Source organism: Chamaea fasciata, unplaced genomic scaffold, assembly GCF_029207755.1.
Source record: "Chamaea fasciata isolate MVZ Bird 193981 ecotype frontalis unplaced genomic scaffold, bChaFas1.0.hap1 SCAF_22, whole genome shotgun sequence".
NCBI lineage: Eukaryota > Metazoa > Chordata > Aves > Passeriformes > Sylviidae > Chamaea > Chamaea fasciata.
In genome coordinates, this window is record NW_027094107.1 from 6,277,397 (window position 1) to 6,290,743 (window position 13,347).

Consider the following 13,347-nt stretch of genomic DNA (forward strand, 5'->3'; position numbering starts at 1 on the left):
GAGCTCTCCAGACTCTGCCATCAGCACTACAATCCTTTCAAAGCTCACCTGGCAGGTTTCCCAGAAAAGCAAGACACGGTCGTTTAAGCTGGTTGCCAGGAAAAAAGACTGAATAATGCTCATTCTAGCTATTTGTTTGGGATACTGGTTCTCACTTTATGAAATAAATATGCCAGACATTCATCTCTTGAATGAAAAGAGATTGCTGCAACGGTCTTGCACTGCTCTCAGCAGAACCTTTCCAAGACCTCTCGTAGGCCTTTGATGGACCATCTCAGATGCTCTAATCCTGATGTCATTTCTGTGTTGAGTACCAGTTGCACCAGGTCCTCCAGGACTCAGAGAAAGTGCAAATGGAGAGTTCTCTGCTCTTGTCTTCTAAGTGGGCCTGAATATCTTCTTAAGCCAGAACTGGCTTTTGTTTCTTGTAAGAAGCTGGGAGGGTATGAACACCCACACCCACAGAGGGTCATGCAGTGCTTGAGTTTGTCAAATAGATATGTGGGCAGAGAGCCTAAAGGTGTATTCCATATCATAACATTTGTCACATCATAGCAAACTAGGATGTAGCACGCCTATAGGATCTATCCAGTAATGGCTGAAGTACTTGGAGGACTGGCTGTGTCTGCCCAGGGAAAGCTGACACTTGTGCTTTTCTCGCAACTGACTCAAGTCTATTGCTTCCCCTCTGCCCCCTCAAGGCACCTGTAAAATGCTCCAAACATACTGTGAAATTGATCAAATTTGTAAACAAAAACAACAGGCACCTTCACTGGGAACATATTCGTGAAAACACAAGGATCCTGCAATTAATTTGACATAATTTTTTTTTTCTTTTACTAGAAAAGAAACAGTATTTATCAACCTCCTCTTGGGTGGAAAGTGACGTCTTATGAGTTTCAGTTTCGTCTGCCCTCTTCACTGTACACATGGACTATTTTATATGAGTGGATAGTATTTGCACTTTTTAGTGCTTTGTATTTATCATCAAATTCCTTTGTTTGGTATTAAACATCTCGACAAATACCCAAGCTATTCCTTGAATTATGTTGGTCCCTCATGGTTAATCCTGAACAGCTCCAGGATCTGCTCTGAATATGTTTTTTAGAGATACCATGTTCTAATGTTAGTAGACGAAAGGAAAGTCTTCTTTTCCTAACATAGTGTGGCCAGAAAATTGAGGTTGAAAGGGATGAACATAACAGAGTGGTCTTATCAGGATAAAAGAAGTAAGGGGGGAGAGAGAAAGGAAACAAGATCAGCTTTTGTTGACTGATATTCCACCTCCGTGCTAATGCTATGTGCCATACATTATTCTTTTTGTTTCCTTCATAAAAAGGAAGCTTTGCCTGGTGTTACGTTTCTGTAAAGTGCATTAGAGAATATCATCATAAAAATCACTGAAGACAAGACAGTACTTCAGCAGCTTATGTATAGACATCATTGCTGTAAAGTGCTTCTGCCTTTTGAAAGCAGCATGGCAGAAAGAAGGAAACTTGATGTCAAAAGCCTTTTTACCATGCTTTTGCACTTCAGTTCTCTGGCTGTGTTTGTGTTTCAAAGTTGGTTTGGTAGTTTTGTTTTACACTGTGTGTGCCACCCATAAGGACCATATGGTCATGCAATTGGTTGAAGCTACTACAGGGATTGTTTCTGTGTGCCAGGCTACAAGATGGTGAGAGCCATGCTAAAGCTAAATTGGTTTGGTTAAAGGGAAGGATTGCAAGACATGGCCAACTCCTCAACTACTCCCTGTGACCCGTTGTTCACAATCAGTTGGTAAGCATGACATAAAGTATTGTTCCTTAAATCTTAGAAGAAGATAGCCAGCTGCTTTAAATCCCGCAAAACAAAGCATTAATCATAAATGTCAAAACAAGAAAAAGAAACCAAAACAAAAAGGGTGAGGGGTGGATGGCAGAGAAAGATCAAACTGTGATGATTCTAATTAATTAATGATATGCCTACTTGAAAGTCAGGTTGATTTTGATTTTTTTTTTCATAAAGCCTCTGTACTTTTGGCCCTCCAAATTCCTAGTTCTCTGATTCTCCCTTTTGCCTTATAGGATCAGAGTGTGGGGAAACTCAGTGTGTCCTAGGTGTGGACACATCCTAACATAAGACAGGTAAGTGCTTGCCATCATGAACTCTGCTATAACAAAAATGCCAAAATGCCATGTTTCCTGGAGGAGTCTGGAGAAACTTACCGAAGGATTATTCAACAGCACATGAAAACATTCTGCCTTCTAAGAATATATTATCAATATATTTCTAGAAGTGATTATTGTTTTAAATGAATCTTGTTTCATAAAATAGGAGCAGCAACTCTAATAAGAATAGCTCTGCACAGTTAAATGAATCACTCAGGCAGCGCGGAGTTGATAATTACAATTAAGATGCTAGGAAAATAAAGATTGCCTATACATACACACTTGAAATTGAGTAAACAACACGCTTTCAGTAACTAAAATCCTTATGTACTTCCAAAGAGGAAATTTAGCCATAGAGGCAGAAAGGGATGGGTTGCTACTTTATGTATGCACATCTCAATGGTGATTTTTTTGTGATATAGCAGCTTTAGGATAAGTAGAGATTTATGCCAACTCCTGCCTGTTCTCATGGAGTTGAGCTAAATGTTCTTGTGCCTACCTTCAAACAGATGCTAATATTAACTTAATTTTCAATGTATTAATGTAATCTGTGTGCTTTATCTAAGGTGTAAGTTTGTTCCCTATACATGTTTAGTGCTGTATGAATGAGGCACAGAAAGAAAAATCAATCATTGCTTCACCGAGAAATATGAACTCTGTTAGCTTCATTTTTCACACTGTGAAAATGACTTGACCTTCCTTTCCTCTGAAATCCAAATATCTCCAATCTGTATTCATAGCTGGGCACAAATTTTCCATTAACATTTTCTGGATAGAAAACTGCGATTTCATTATTCTTGTTTTGGGGGAAAAAATAAGCTTCTCTTTGGATAAAATGGAGTGTTTCTCAGCAGAAGAGGTTTCTCGTGCTGTCTCACAGGGGGTGCAGTTCAGTTAACTTTTGCCTCTGTGGCTGAGGACTGCTGGCCTCAGCCTGTCTCACCTGACCCACCACGGACAGTTTCATCTCTCCTCTTTCAGATTTAAGGAACAAAACTTTATGTCATGCTTACAGGGACATTGGGGCAGCCGGTGGCAGCTGCACCCCGGCCTCGGGAGCACTACACAGACCCTTGTTACTGGTTCACACTTTCACTTTCCTCATTGCCTTTTTATGTTCCTTTGCATACAGATTACGCAAGTCCTTTGGGTAAGGAGCTTATCGAGGGATGTGGGGGGGTTTGAAAGGAAAGGATGAGGCTGGGATATCCCTTCCCTGCGTCAAGCTCTGTTCTCCACTGTTTGCTGCTGAACCTGAGGAGGGAGGTGGGAAATTTGACTGTTTTGGTGCAAACCCAGCAGCTCCAATAATCCGGTGTTTCCAGCTTATGAGTCCACCCATGCCTCGGCCACTGCAGCCACCAGAGGGGCCTAGGCACGTGTGCCTTCACCAGAGGGACACTCGGGCAGCGCTCCTCCTCGCACCCTCAATGGGGACACCCGCCCAAGACACCCAGGAGGAGCAGCCGGGCGGGAGCCGGCCCTGGGCTGGCCGGGCAGGGACAGGGGCAGGGCGGCGGGCACGGGGCAGGGCAGGCCCGCTGGAATGGCAGCCGGGCTCCTCCTGCCCGCAGCCTCGCCGGCACAGCCGGAGCCTGACCCGTGCTGAGCCAGCGTTCCCCTTTGTAGCCAGGCCGCAGCGCACAGGGCCAGGAGGCCTTGCTGGTCTTATTATTGTTATCCCCGTTCTGAGCTGTTGCAGGTGCTGGGAACCGCAGTTGTATTTTCCGCTATAACTGTAAAAGAGGTCAGGCCGAGGGCAGCTGACTTTTCTATTCCTGGCAGTTGGGGTAAATGAACCCTTCGCTGTGCGGAGGTGGGACAGCCTCATGCTCGGCCCTGAGCTGGGGCCTTGTAGAGGGTGCTGGGCGCTGGGGGAACGGCTGCCCCCCGAGGTGTCCCCTCAGCCCTTCACTCCTGCGCGCCAGGTTTTGGGGAACAGGCCGGCTTGTGCTCCACTGCTCTGTGTCCAGATCACGTGTAGCCAAGTGTGGCTGCTGGGGACAGAGTTGGGCAAAGCGCTGCCCCTCCACCCCCGTGGTGACAGCTGTGTGTGTCCGGCACGGGGCTCCAGCGGAGCGTGGGCTGGGTGTCCGCAGCGGTGACACTCGGGTGTATCCTTGGGGCTTTGAAACTGACCGCAAAAAGCTGTTTGAAACTGACAGTAAAGCGCTGCTTCATTCACAAACTTTGTCAGGGACCTGGGGAGCTCCAGATGCCAAACATGCAAGTTCTGAGGAGATGGATTACCTCTGCCATTGCATGTCATGGGGACAGCAGGTTTGCTTGGTGGTGAAGGATCTCCCACCCCTTTGCTGGAATAAAAGCCTTTTCAGGATCTGTTCTGTGCATCTTTTGCTAGTTTCTGAAGAACAGAAAAGGGTTTGCTTTAAGAAAGGGAAGGTGCTTATACCTGGGAAGTGATTTTTATTTCTGCTGGGTGAGAGCCCTTGGCCTCTTGCAGACTGCTTTGGTGCCGGGGTGACCTCCTGGCAGCCAAAAGACCCTCTGAGAAAACAGGAAGCAGAACTGCCACCTTTTGCAAGTCCCAGTGCTTTTACTGAGTTGTTTGAGTTTAATGATCAAAGTTCAATGTCCTCAAAATAGGCAAGATATTGAATGTAAGTGATTAGGTGACAGGCTAGGCTTTTAGTTTTATTAATAGTAATTGTGTTTTTAAAAAACCTCTCTGTACCTTCATCTGGAGAAATGTCTGAAAGTGACTCCACCTCCCATGTTTGTATAAAGTGTTGGCCTCAAATGATGATTTTGAACGGGGCCTTTAAAACCAACAATGACACCAAAATAAGAAACAGTGAAGAGAGGGGCCCAACTCATGCTATTTTAAAGCTTGAGGGCCAGAGCAGTTTGAGTCAGTGGTGAAAACAGAGATGCAAGAAAGGAAATGCCGTGTGCACCTGCCTGCCCTGGCAAGGAGAGGAGCAGTGCTTTGGGAGCGTGGACTGTCAGCAGGTTCTGCCTGAGGTCCCTCCCTTTGGGGGCCCACCAGACACATGATGCAAATGTGAATCTTGCTAAGAAGAACTCTGTCATGTTTGACTTCCACTGATAAGAATGCTACAGCTTTTCCTCAGCAATATTTTTAACTATTTTAACACTAGCTCTTATTAAACAGTTGTGTACTCCTGAAGAAAGAAAAAAAAATAAAAATTGTGGATTGCATTAGCTGCTCTGCTAGTGATGTAATTTATAATCTTAGATTTGTTTCTTAATTCTCAGGAAGCCCATAAAGATGTTTCAGCCAGAGGGTTCATTGGCGCCTTGTCTGTGGTGGCAGAGCTGGCAGCTCTGACCAGCTGTGTTGAGTCACCTGGGGCTGGGACATTGCTGTGGAGATGGCACCTCACCAAAACAGGGGTCTTTTCAAACTTCACCAAGTCCTCAAGGCTTGCTGGCATGCAGGGAAGTTCAAGGAGTGATTGGTTCTGTGGAAGACTGGAGTAAAAATGAAGATGGCTTTGGTCTTGTCTTTGCAAAACCAACACATGCAATTGTTTGCTCAGTGGGTACATATATTTGGAGTATTATAAATATAAAATGGATGTGAAAAGTCAGATATTGGTTACTGTTAAGAAGGCAATTCAGATATGGAAGTATGAGTCTGGGTAGAGAATAATTACATTCAGGGAATGGAGGGAGCAGTGGGCCCCTTTCTACCTCTGTGTGTGGCCATCCCGGGACTTGTGCTTGGTTTGTCCCTGGGATTGGTGGGGTGGGCTCTGCAGGGGGCTCTGCGATGCCCCTGTCCTGACTGCTGCTCGCAGGCGAGCTGTGCCACTGCCCATCACAGGACAAGTGGGAAAGGTCATCATCCTAACAGGAGAGCAGGATGCGCCCCTGCATCCAGACATCGTGAGGCTCGGGAGGGTGCTTTCCATCCACCCAGCCCTCCCGGGCTGCCCGGGCCTGACTCTGCTCTGACCTTGCCTGCCATCCTGCATCTCCCAGTGCAGCTGACCCGCAGCTCTGGCCTTGCCATGTCCGTGCGGGCAGGTTTGTCCACACGCAGGAGGTGGCTTTGGCATTTAATTTATGAGATTATAGGTGCCTGGGTTTGTGTGTTTTGCTGATTTTCTTTTTTCATTATTATTATTTTTTTAACCGTTCTCCCCCATTCCCCCTTCTCTGTCCCCCTCTCCGAGCCCAGCAGGTCTCTCGCCAGCGCGAAGCCGCGCCGCTCCCCGCAGTTCCTCCATCCAGCTAAACTTCCCCGGCGCTCCCGGCGGGGGCTCGCGGCTCCGCCGGATCCCGGCGGTGCTGCCGCGGCGGCTCCATGCCGCGGCTTCGGGCCGCCCCGGCTCCTCCCCTCGCGGTGTGCGAGGCAGCCTGCCCGCCCGTCTGTGTGTGTGTGTGCGCGCCGGGCCGCCGCCGCCGCTGTGCTGCCTCTCCCAGCCGGGCACAGCCGCGCCGCGCTGCTGGCGGCGGCGGCGGAGCTCCGCCACCCCGGGCGGCTCCGCGCGGCCCCGCGGCGGCCGCCGCTCCCCGCGGCGCCGCTGCCCATGCGGGCCGGGCAGCGATAGCCGCGCCGGCTCGGCTCGGCTCGGCTCTGCGGGGCGGGGAGGGGGCATCACTTCTCTGACTCTCCCCACCACATCGTTATGGACCTATTCGACTTTTTCAGGGACTGGGACTTAGAGCAGCAGTGGTAGGTTTTTTTTTTTTTTTGTTTGTTTGTTTGTTTGTTTTTGGGTGGTTATCTTTTTTTTTAAATTTTGGTTTTGGTTTCTCCCCCCCCCTCACCACCACCCCGCATCACCTCCCCTCCCCGTCTCTCCACCCCTCTCCTTCTTCCAGCTGCCTCCTTCCTACCCTTTCCCTGCTCGCTCCCCCGGTAGCCTTTGTTGAGGGGGCGAAGCACCCGGTGGCAGCGGGGATCGGGGTCCGCGCTGCGCCCGCGGGCAGCGGGGCCGGCCGGGGCAGCCGGGGCCGGCCGGCTCCATCCGCGCTCCGCGGCCGGGGAGCAGCGCTCGGAGCGCGGCGGCGAGGGGGCGAAGTTGGCCCGCAGGGCAGCGCCGAGAGGTGCCGGGTGCCGGCTGCGAGCAGCGGTGGCAGCCCCCTCCCGAGGCAGGGGCGGCGATGTTCCCCGGGATCGCGGCTTTGCTAATGTTGTGTTTACTGCTGTCACTGACAATGTTTCTTTCACGAGGAGAACCGCAACTGTAGTTTCGCTGTGTGGCACAGTTCGGCTGTAGCCCTGATCGGTGTGGGGGCTTCTGTTTGCTGGTTTTGCTGGTTTCCTATTCTAGATGAAGCGTTATTGAAGTTAGTTTGGGAAGTGGGAAGATCAGTATCCGTGATATTATAACAGGTCTTTCTTTTTTTTTTTTTTTTTTTTTTTTTTTTTTTTTTTTTTTCTCCCTGCTCGTCTCTGCCTCGTTTTTCTTTCCCTTCTTTCCATATATTTTAAGAGGTGGAATTTTAGGTTTATGTTGCTCTGTAAATAGGTGCACACCTTAAAAAGCTCGGTGCATCTGTTTAAGTGCATTGTAAACTTGTTATCAAAGTGAATGTTAAGGAATTTTTGATGGGTGACAAGTCGCTGGGAAAGTTAGAATTTGGGTAGGTATTTAGTCACTTCCCTGGCTGGCTAATGAGATTATGCTTATTCTTTGGCTGGTTTTATTGGTTCTTTCTTTACTTTTCAATTTAGCGAATAGAATTCCTTAAGTATGCACGGGCAAATTCAGGGGTTGGGTACTGCTTTGTTAAATGCTTTGAGGCTGGAGCGCAGTTTGCCAAGGAAGAAAGAGAGTAAAATACCGTATTTTGTGATCCTAATCTCTAAATGCCACACAGATTATATGTGTGTATGTATGTGCATTTGGACCTCGTGTTTTGCAGAGGCTTTACTTTACTTTGTTGATAATATAAAGATATGTCTAGGAAAAAAAGGTAATATATCTTGTTAATAACTCTCATTTTGCCAAACACGGTCTAAGAGCTATACTTGCAAATCCATGGTAATCAGAACCAAATACCTGTCACGTTCCATTTTACAGCAATTGCGAGTAAATCCTCGCAACCATAAATTACACTGTATCAATATTAATCTGTAAGCAAGCGTTTTGGATCGTGTGCATGTTTTATCAGCTCTGCATAATCCATTGTATTACATCTTTTTAATAATCATGCTGTTGTTATTTAAAAGTAATGATCACAATAAAATTAGTGCTCAATTAAATATTATGCCTCTACTACACTATCTTTACTCTGCTACACTAATTTATTTTGCAGACAACTGATAACCACTGTATTACCACTCAAATAATATTTGCATACAATTTGCCTAATTTATAATGTGGGTAACATTAATTTAATAGAAGCTGTTACAACCCAATATGTGGGTGTAGTTCAAATACTAAGCATTTATAGGTATTGAGTTTTAGTGTTTGCCTAATAACTTACTTTCATTTGACTATGGTTTTATGTGGATTCAGAGATGTGCATCAGAAAGAAGGGAACTCTCATGCCTCGATTTTGCCATAGAATATGAACATATTGCCCCTCGTTCTAAAATTCTATTTGCTGGTTTTTTGTACCGTGAAATGCATTGGTTTTAGCGTTTTTAGAGGAGACAGAGGTTAGGTTCATGAGGAGAGAACATTTTTACTTTGACTGTTTCAAACAGTTTGATATCTGCTCAAACTCTCTATGTGGCACAGGCATTCACACACACTTACTGAAGAGATCAAGTTGCATTTAGCTTTTAATAATCCAATTAGCATATGTAAGTGCATATCTAACGTGTGGGTACATCATCTGCATGTCTACACAAATGTGACATGTATTTTATTGTACATGTAAATATTTTTGTCCCTGACAAGCAGTTGCACAGCTTACGTGGAGTTAAATTTAGCTCCTCTGTCCACAGACACGTGCATGTATGTAATATTTTACACGTACATCTTCACTGCAGGAATAGGCATGCACATCCATCAGGATTTATTAATTTTGTCTGTGAATCCAATATGGTGTGGTTACTTTGTAATATTTGCAAATAAGTACGTATAACATGACGTGTGGATTGCTGCTTCTTATTTGGAAGCTACTCTCCCTTCTGCCTGTGAGCTGGCCTTTGTAAAACGTGTTTCACAAGCATTTATAAGGCAATTAGGGACCCTCTTCTGCATTCCTTGCAAACCCAAAACTTCTCCTAATCTGTGCTGCAATCACCAAGAAGGCAAGCTCAGGCCTACTGTGTGTGTGGGTGTTTGTATTATCTGTATGCAAAGTACAACAAAAACATCGTTCGCCTGAGAAATATATTAAAAAAAATATTTATAGCTTGAGCAGATTTTTTTTTTTTTTTAATCTGATGAAAAGATGTGAAGGTAAACTTTGCCTTGCCTTTACACCAGGAAATGCCTTCGTGAAAGTTACTTGTCCATGGGAAAAATACAGTTAATTTCCCCCCACCTTCAGTGGAGGTACATTTTTGTATCACTCCTTGAAACATATTTTGTCAAGAGCTGTGATTGTTACAGCTTGCAGTGCCACTGCACGTGCTGAAATTCTCACCTGGCCTTCTGGATGATTAGTGGGAGCTTTGTCTTGATGACCCAAACTGCAGAATCAGCCCTTTAGTTTCCCATATTGGAAGAGATCACAGTAGTACAAGAATGAGGTGTTCCGTTGACCCTTCATTAAGAATGCAGTTAGGAAGGTAGCTGAGAGTTGGTGTTTGTTTACCCCAGTGTTTGTTTACACTGGGGTAGAATGTATAAAATAAGTCCACAAATATCCTGGTGGATGTTTTGCCAGACTTGAAAACACTGAAAAATACCCCAAACAATTGAAATAAATGTAAACTCAGGATGAGGTGAAAGGGCCAAATCTGAAGTCTGCTTTGATTCCAGGGTGAATAAGAAGTGTTCACCTGGGCTTGCATTTAATATGAGCCATTCTATGAGGGAGAAAGGAAGGGAGATGGATATAATGAAAAGCTTGAATGCCTGTGTGCACCAAGGGGACCACTTGCTGTTAAAAATCAAATTTCGTCTTTTAAATCACTTTCCATGCTTGTCTGTGGTAACCAAGCAAATGAAATCTTGCTGTGGCCTGGGACCATGTGGCTTGATTTGGACCTGCTTACGGAGTAAGGTGGTGTCATTAATCAGCAGCTGGGAAACAACAAAACCCAACAAAGACCCAACCACCCTGGAATATATATACTCCTCACTAGCACAAACAAAGGCAGAAAAATCCTTGGTTTACGTTATACTTACTGTCATAGGTTTTAATATTTTTTAAGTCCTCCAATCTTTAAAAAAGTGGAAGTTGAGAAAATACTTAGCAGAAAAATGTGTATTGAGGTACGTAAATCAAAACCTGGCGTGGTAAAATGAGATGAGATGAGCAGGGAACAATGTCCTCTTAGCTGTGTGATTGCGAGGAGGAGGACTTCTCCCTGCAGAGAAACAAGCCCCTTGCTTTGGTTTTTTTTTTTTCCTATTTTATATTATGTATCACAAGTAGCCTAATTACAGCAAAACCAGCAAACTGCCAGTTATACAGGAAGAGGCTTAAACTCACTAAACTGTTATATAAATAGAAAGTTCAAAGGTCTGTTTGTGGCTGACAAAGCTGAGAACAGGCCATCTGTGGGCCAGGTTCCTCTCCCGTGTGAATGGAGGAGCACGCTGCGTGCCACAGCAGCGCGCTCTTCCAGCACAGTCCTCAACCTGGAGGGGGTGATCCTGCTCTCCAGACAAAGGTGGACTGTTTCAGTCCCAGCCCTGGCTATTTCCCCCTCTTCACCCACCTTCCTGCTTCCCTCGTTGCCTGGTGCCCCTACAAGAAGACCTTCTCAGTTACTGTTCTTTCGCCGGGGTTTGTAATAACTCACTTAAGGAAAAGTCTTCTGAACGTGGGAACTGTGTTGTGTTTCTGATGGGAATGTGTGAAATAGAGTAGATAAGCTTTTCGGGAGTTAGATTTAATTTTTTTTTTTTTAAAATTTTATTTTTATGGGGTGATGGTGAGAGCATCAGTGTAGGAAAAAGTCACATTTTGAATGGATTTCTCTTAGATTTTTCTCTCTGTCGCTTTCTTCTCCCTAAGAAATATTGCCGTTGAATTGCAGTTACTTTTTGGATTTGTATTACAGGCATCCACGAGTAATTATGTGAGAATGTTTCGTTTTCAATTTGCTTTGAAAGTGTAAATGGATAGATTGTGTGGCTGCTGGTGGGTGTGTGAGGGGGATTAGATGCTGTCAAAACAAGCAGCTGAAGAAGACCAAAAATAGTCTCGGGCCAAAACCTGTACTTGAAGTACATCCTGATTTAGTAATTCTTCCCTGGCTGATATTGAACTCCATGGAGTGTAAATCTTAAAAGAATTTGGCTGTTTGCAAACATTAAGCTCACATCTATCCTATGAGGCGAAATTACTATCCGTTTAACAGCATTTGAATTGTTTTCCTAATGATTCATTCAAGAATTTAATGACTTTTAAAATATACAAATTGGGATGGAGAGTAGATACTTCAGGTACTGTTCAGCTATTCTGAAGCCAGGCAGAACTTAAGAGCATTTGAGCAGTTTGTACATGAATGCCAATTATATTGTTTGGGGTTTTCTTTTTCAGTACAAGATGGTACTATGATGCAGGTCCTTCAGTAAAGCAAAATGATTCCTTTTGTCTGACAAGAGTACTTCCGCAACCTGGAATTTTCTAAACAGTTTCGAGTGGAAAATGTGACATTCTGTAAAGTATTAACTTAAAAATACTAAATGGTCTTTGAAAAAAACGGTTGGGCACTGCTGGTCTTTTTATGCTTCCTAGGACTGAGACAGTACGCTCCAGCACTGTGATGCTTTTCGTGTTATGAGGCCCAGATTCTGTTTTTATCTAGGTAAAGAAAAATGCCCAACATGGTGAGATGGGATAAAATTTGCACTAAACTTAGAAAAAGAATGTGGGCCTTAATCTAGCAGGACCCATAGACGGGTATGTAGTTCTAGGCACACAAGAGATCCTATTAAAACCACTGTGGTTTCAAGTTCAGTTTCACCAAACTGGGTTCTTGATCACTCCCAAAATGCTCAATGTGTTTTACTAATGACTAAACCCCAATTTTTGATGTATTTCCTAATGAAAGTTGATGTTATTTTTGGCTTGTACAGTACCCATCCATTTCCTTGAAATCTACAACAGATTTATGTGATTTCACAAATAACTGGGCAGCCAGAAAGAATTCAAATAATAAATATCATTTTAAAAAAACCCAAAATACTAGAGGGATTGTGGAATTGTTTGTACCTTAAACCCATGAAGCGTTTAGTATAAGCATCTGAACAGATAGACCCTATCTTGTATTTACCCTGTGCCTTTAGTTTGAGGTAATGAAATTATTTCTGTGTCAAGGGCTTGAAGGATTTGGTTCCTGAGTGTTGTTAAATGTATAATGTCAATAAATGCCATAAAGAACCCGTGTCTTCCTCCAGCCTCAGCCTGAGCCAGTGGCCGGTGATGCCAGTGAAGGTGCTCCCAGTTGACTTGAGCGGGTCCTTGATTTGCCCGTTTTGGCCAAGAGGCAGACTTCCGTAAATGTGGAGCAACTCTCTAATGGGCAGGATCAACAAGGCGCTGTGCGCATGCCTAATTCCATGCGTGTGGAAAAACCCCTCAGAGCCCAATTCTGAACCTGTCCAATTCAGATTTACTGCCTTTCTTTTATGGAAGGAAAAGAAAAATGGAAGGGAAAGCTTGAATCTTTTCTCTTGATTGCAGTTAACAGAATGGATTTTCTAAAGCCATCAAACGTCTATTAACACTGGAAACTGAAAATGTGCCACAATTCTGGGTTTTGCAATGTTGCAAATTCTTTCTTAAGCATTGAAAAAGAAGATAGTAAATCAAGCAAAGATGTCAAGTTAGTATAACCTTCCATAATATAACATGGTCAGGAAGTGACAACAGTGACTCTAAAAGACAGCTCTTTCATCCTTTTATTGTTATTGAATGTTCTATGTTGATGCTTTGTAACCAAAATATTTGTTTAAATTGTTCTAATAGCTTTGGTCAGAGGTCAGAAGGTACATTGCTCCTGACTAATGGAAGACTGTAGAGATGAAAAAAATGAGAGGAAGGATGGCACTGTGTGTGTGTGAGTAGCTTTTAAGCTCCATCTTGAGTAACTTCTGATGAGACAGTTGTTTGACCAAAGATTCTC

At 44.4% G+C, this 13,347-nt stretch overlaps 1 protein-coding gene across 4 annotated transcripts in view; it reads left to right on the forward strand.

Annotated features, from left to right (window-relative positions):
* The first annotated feature begins 6,593 nt into the window (after positions 1–6,593).
* AFF2 (ALF transcription elongation factor 2) overlaps positions 6,594–13,347 on the forward strand; it is a 328,346-nt gene continuing 321,592 nt past the window's right edge. For all 4 annotated transcript variants that reach the window (XM_066202655.1, XM_066202658.1, XM_066202656.1 and 1 more), the window contains exon 1: positions 6,594–6,816. In XM_066202655.1, coding sequence (XP_066058752.1) covers positions 6,770–6,816 — 47 coding nt within the window. In that variant the 5' untranslated portion in view covers positions 6,594–6,769. The remainder of the gene's footprint in view (positions 6,817–13,347) is intronic.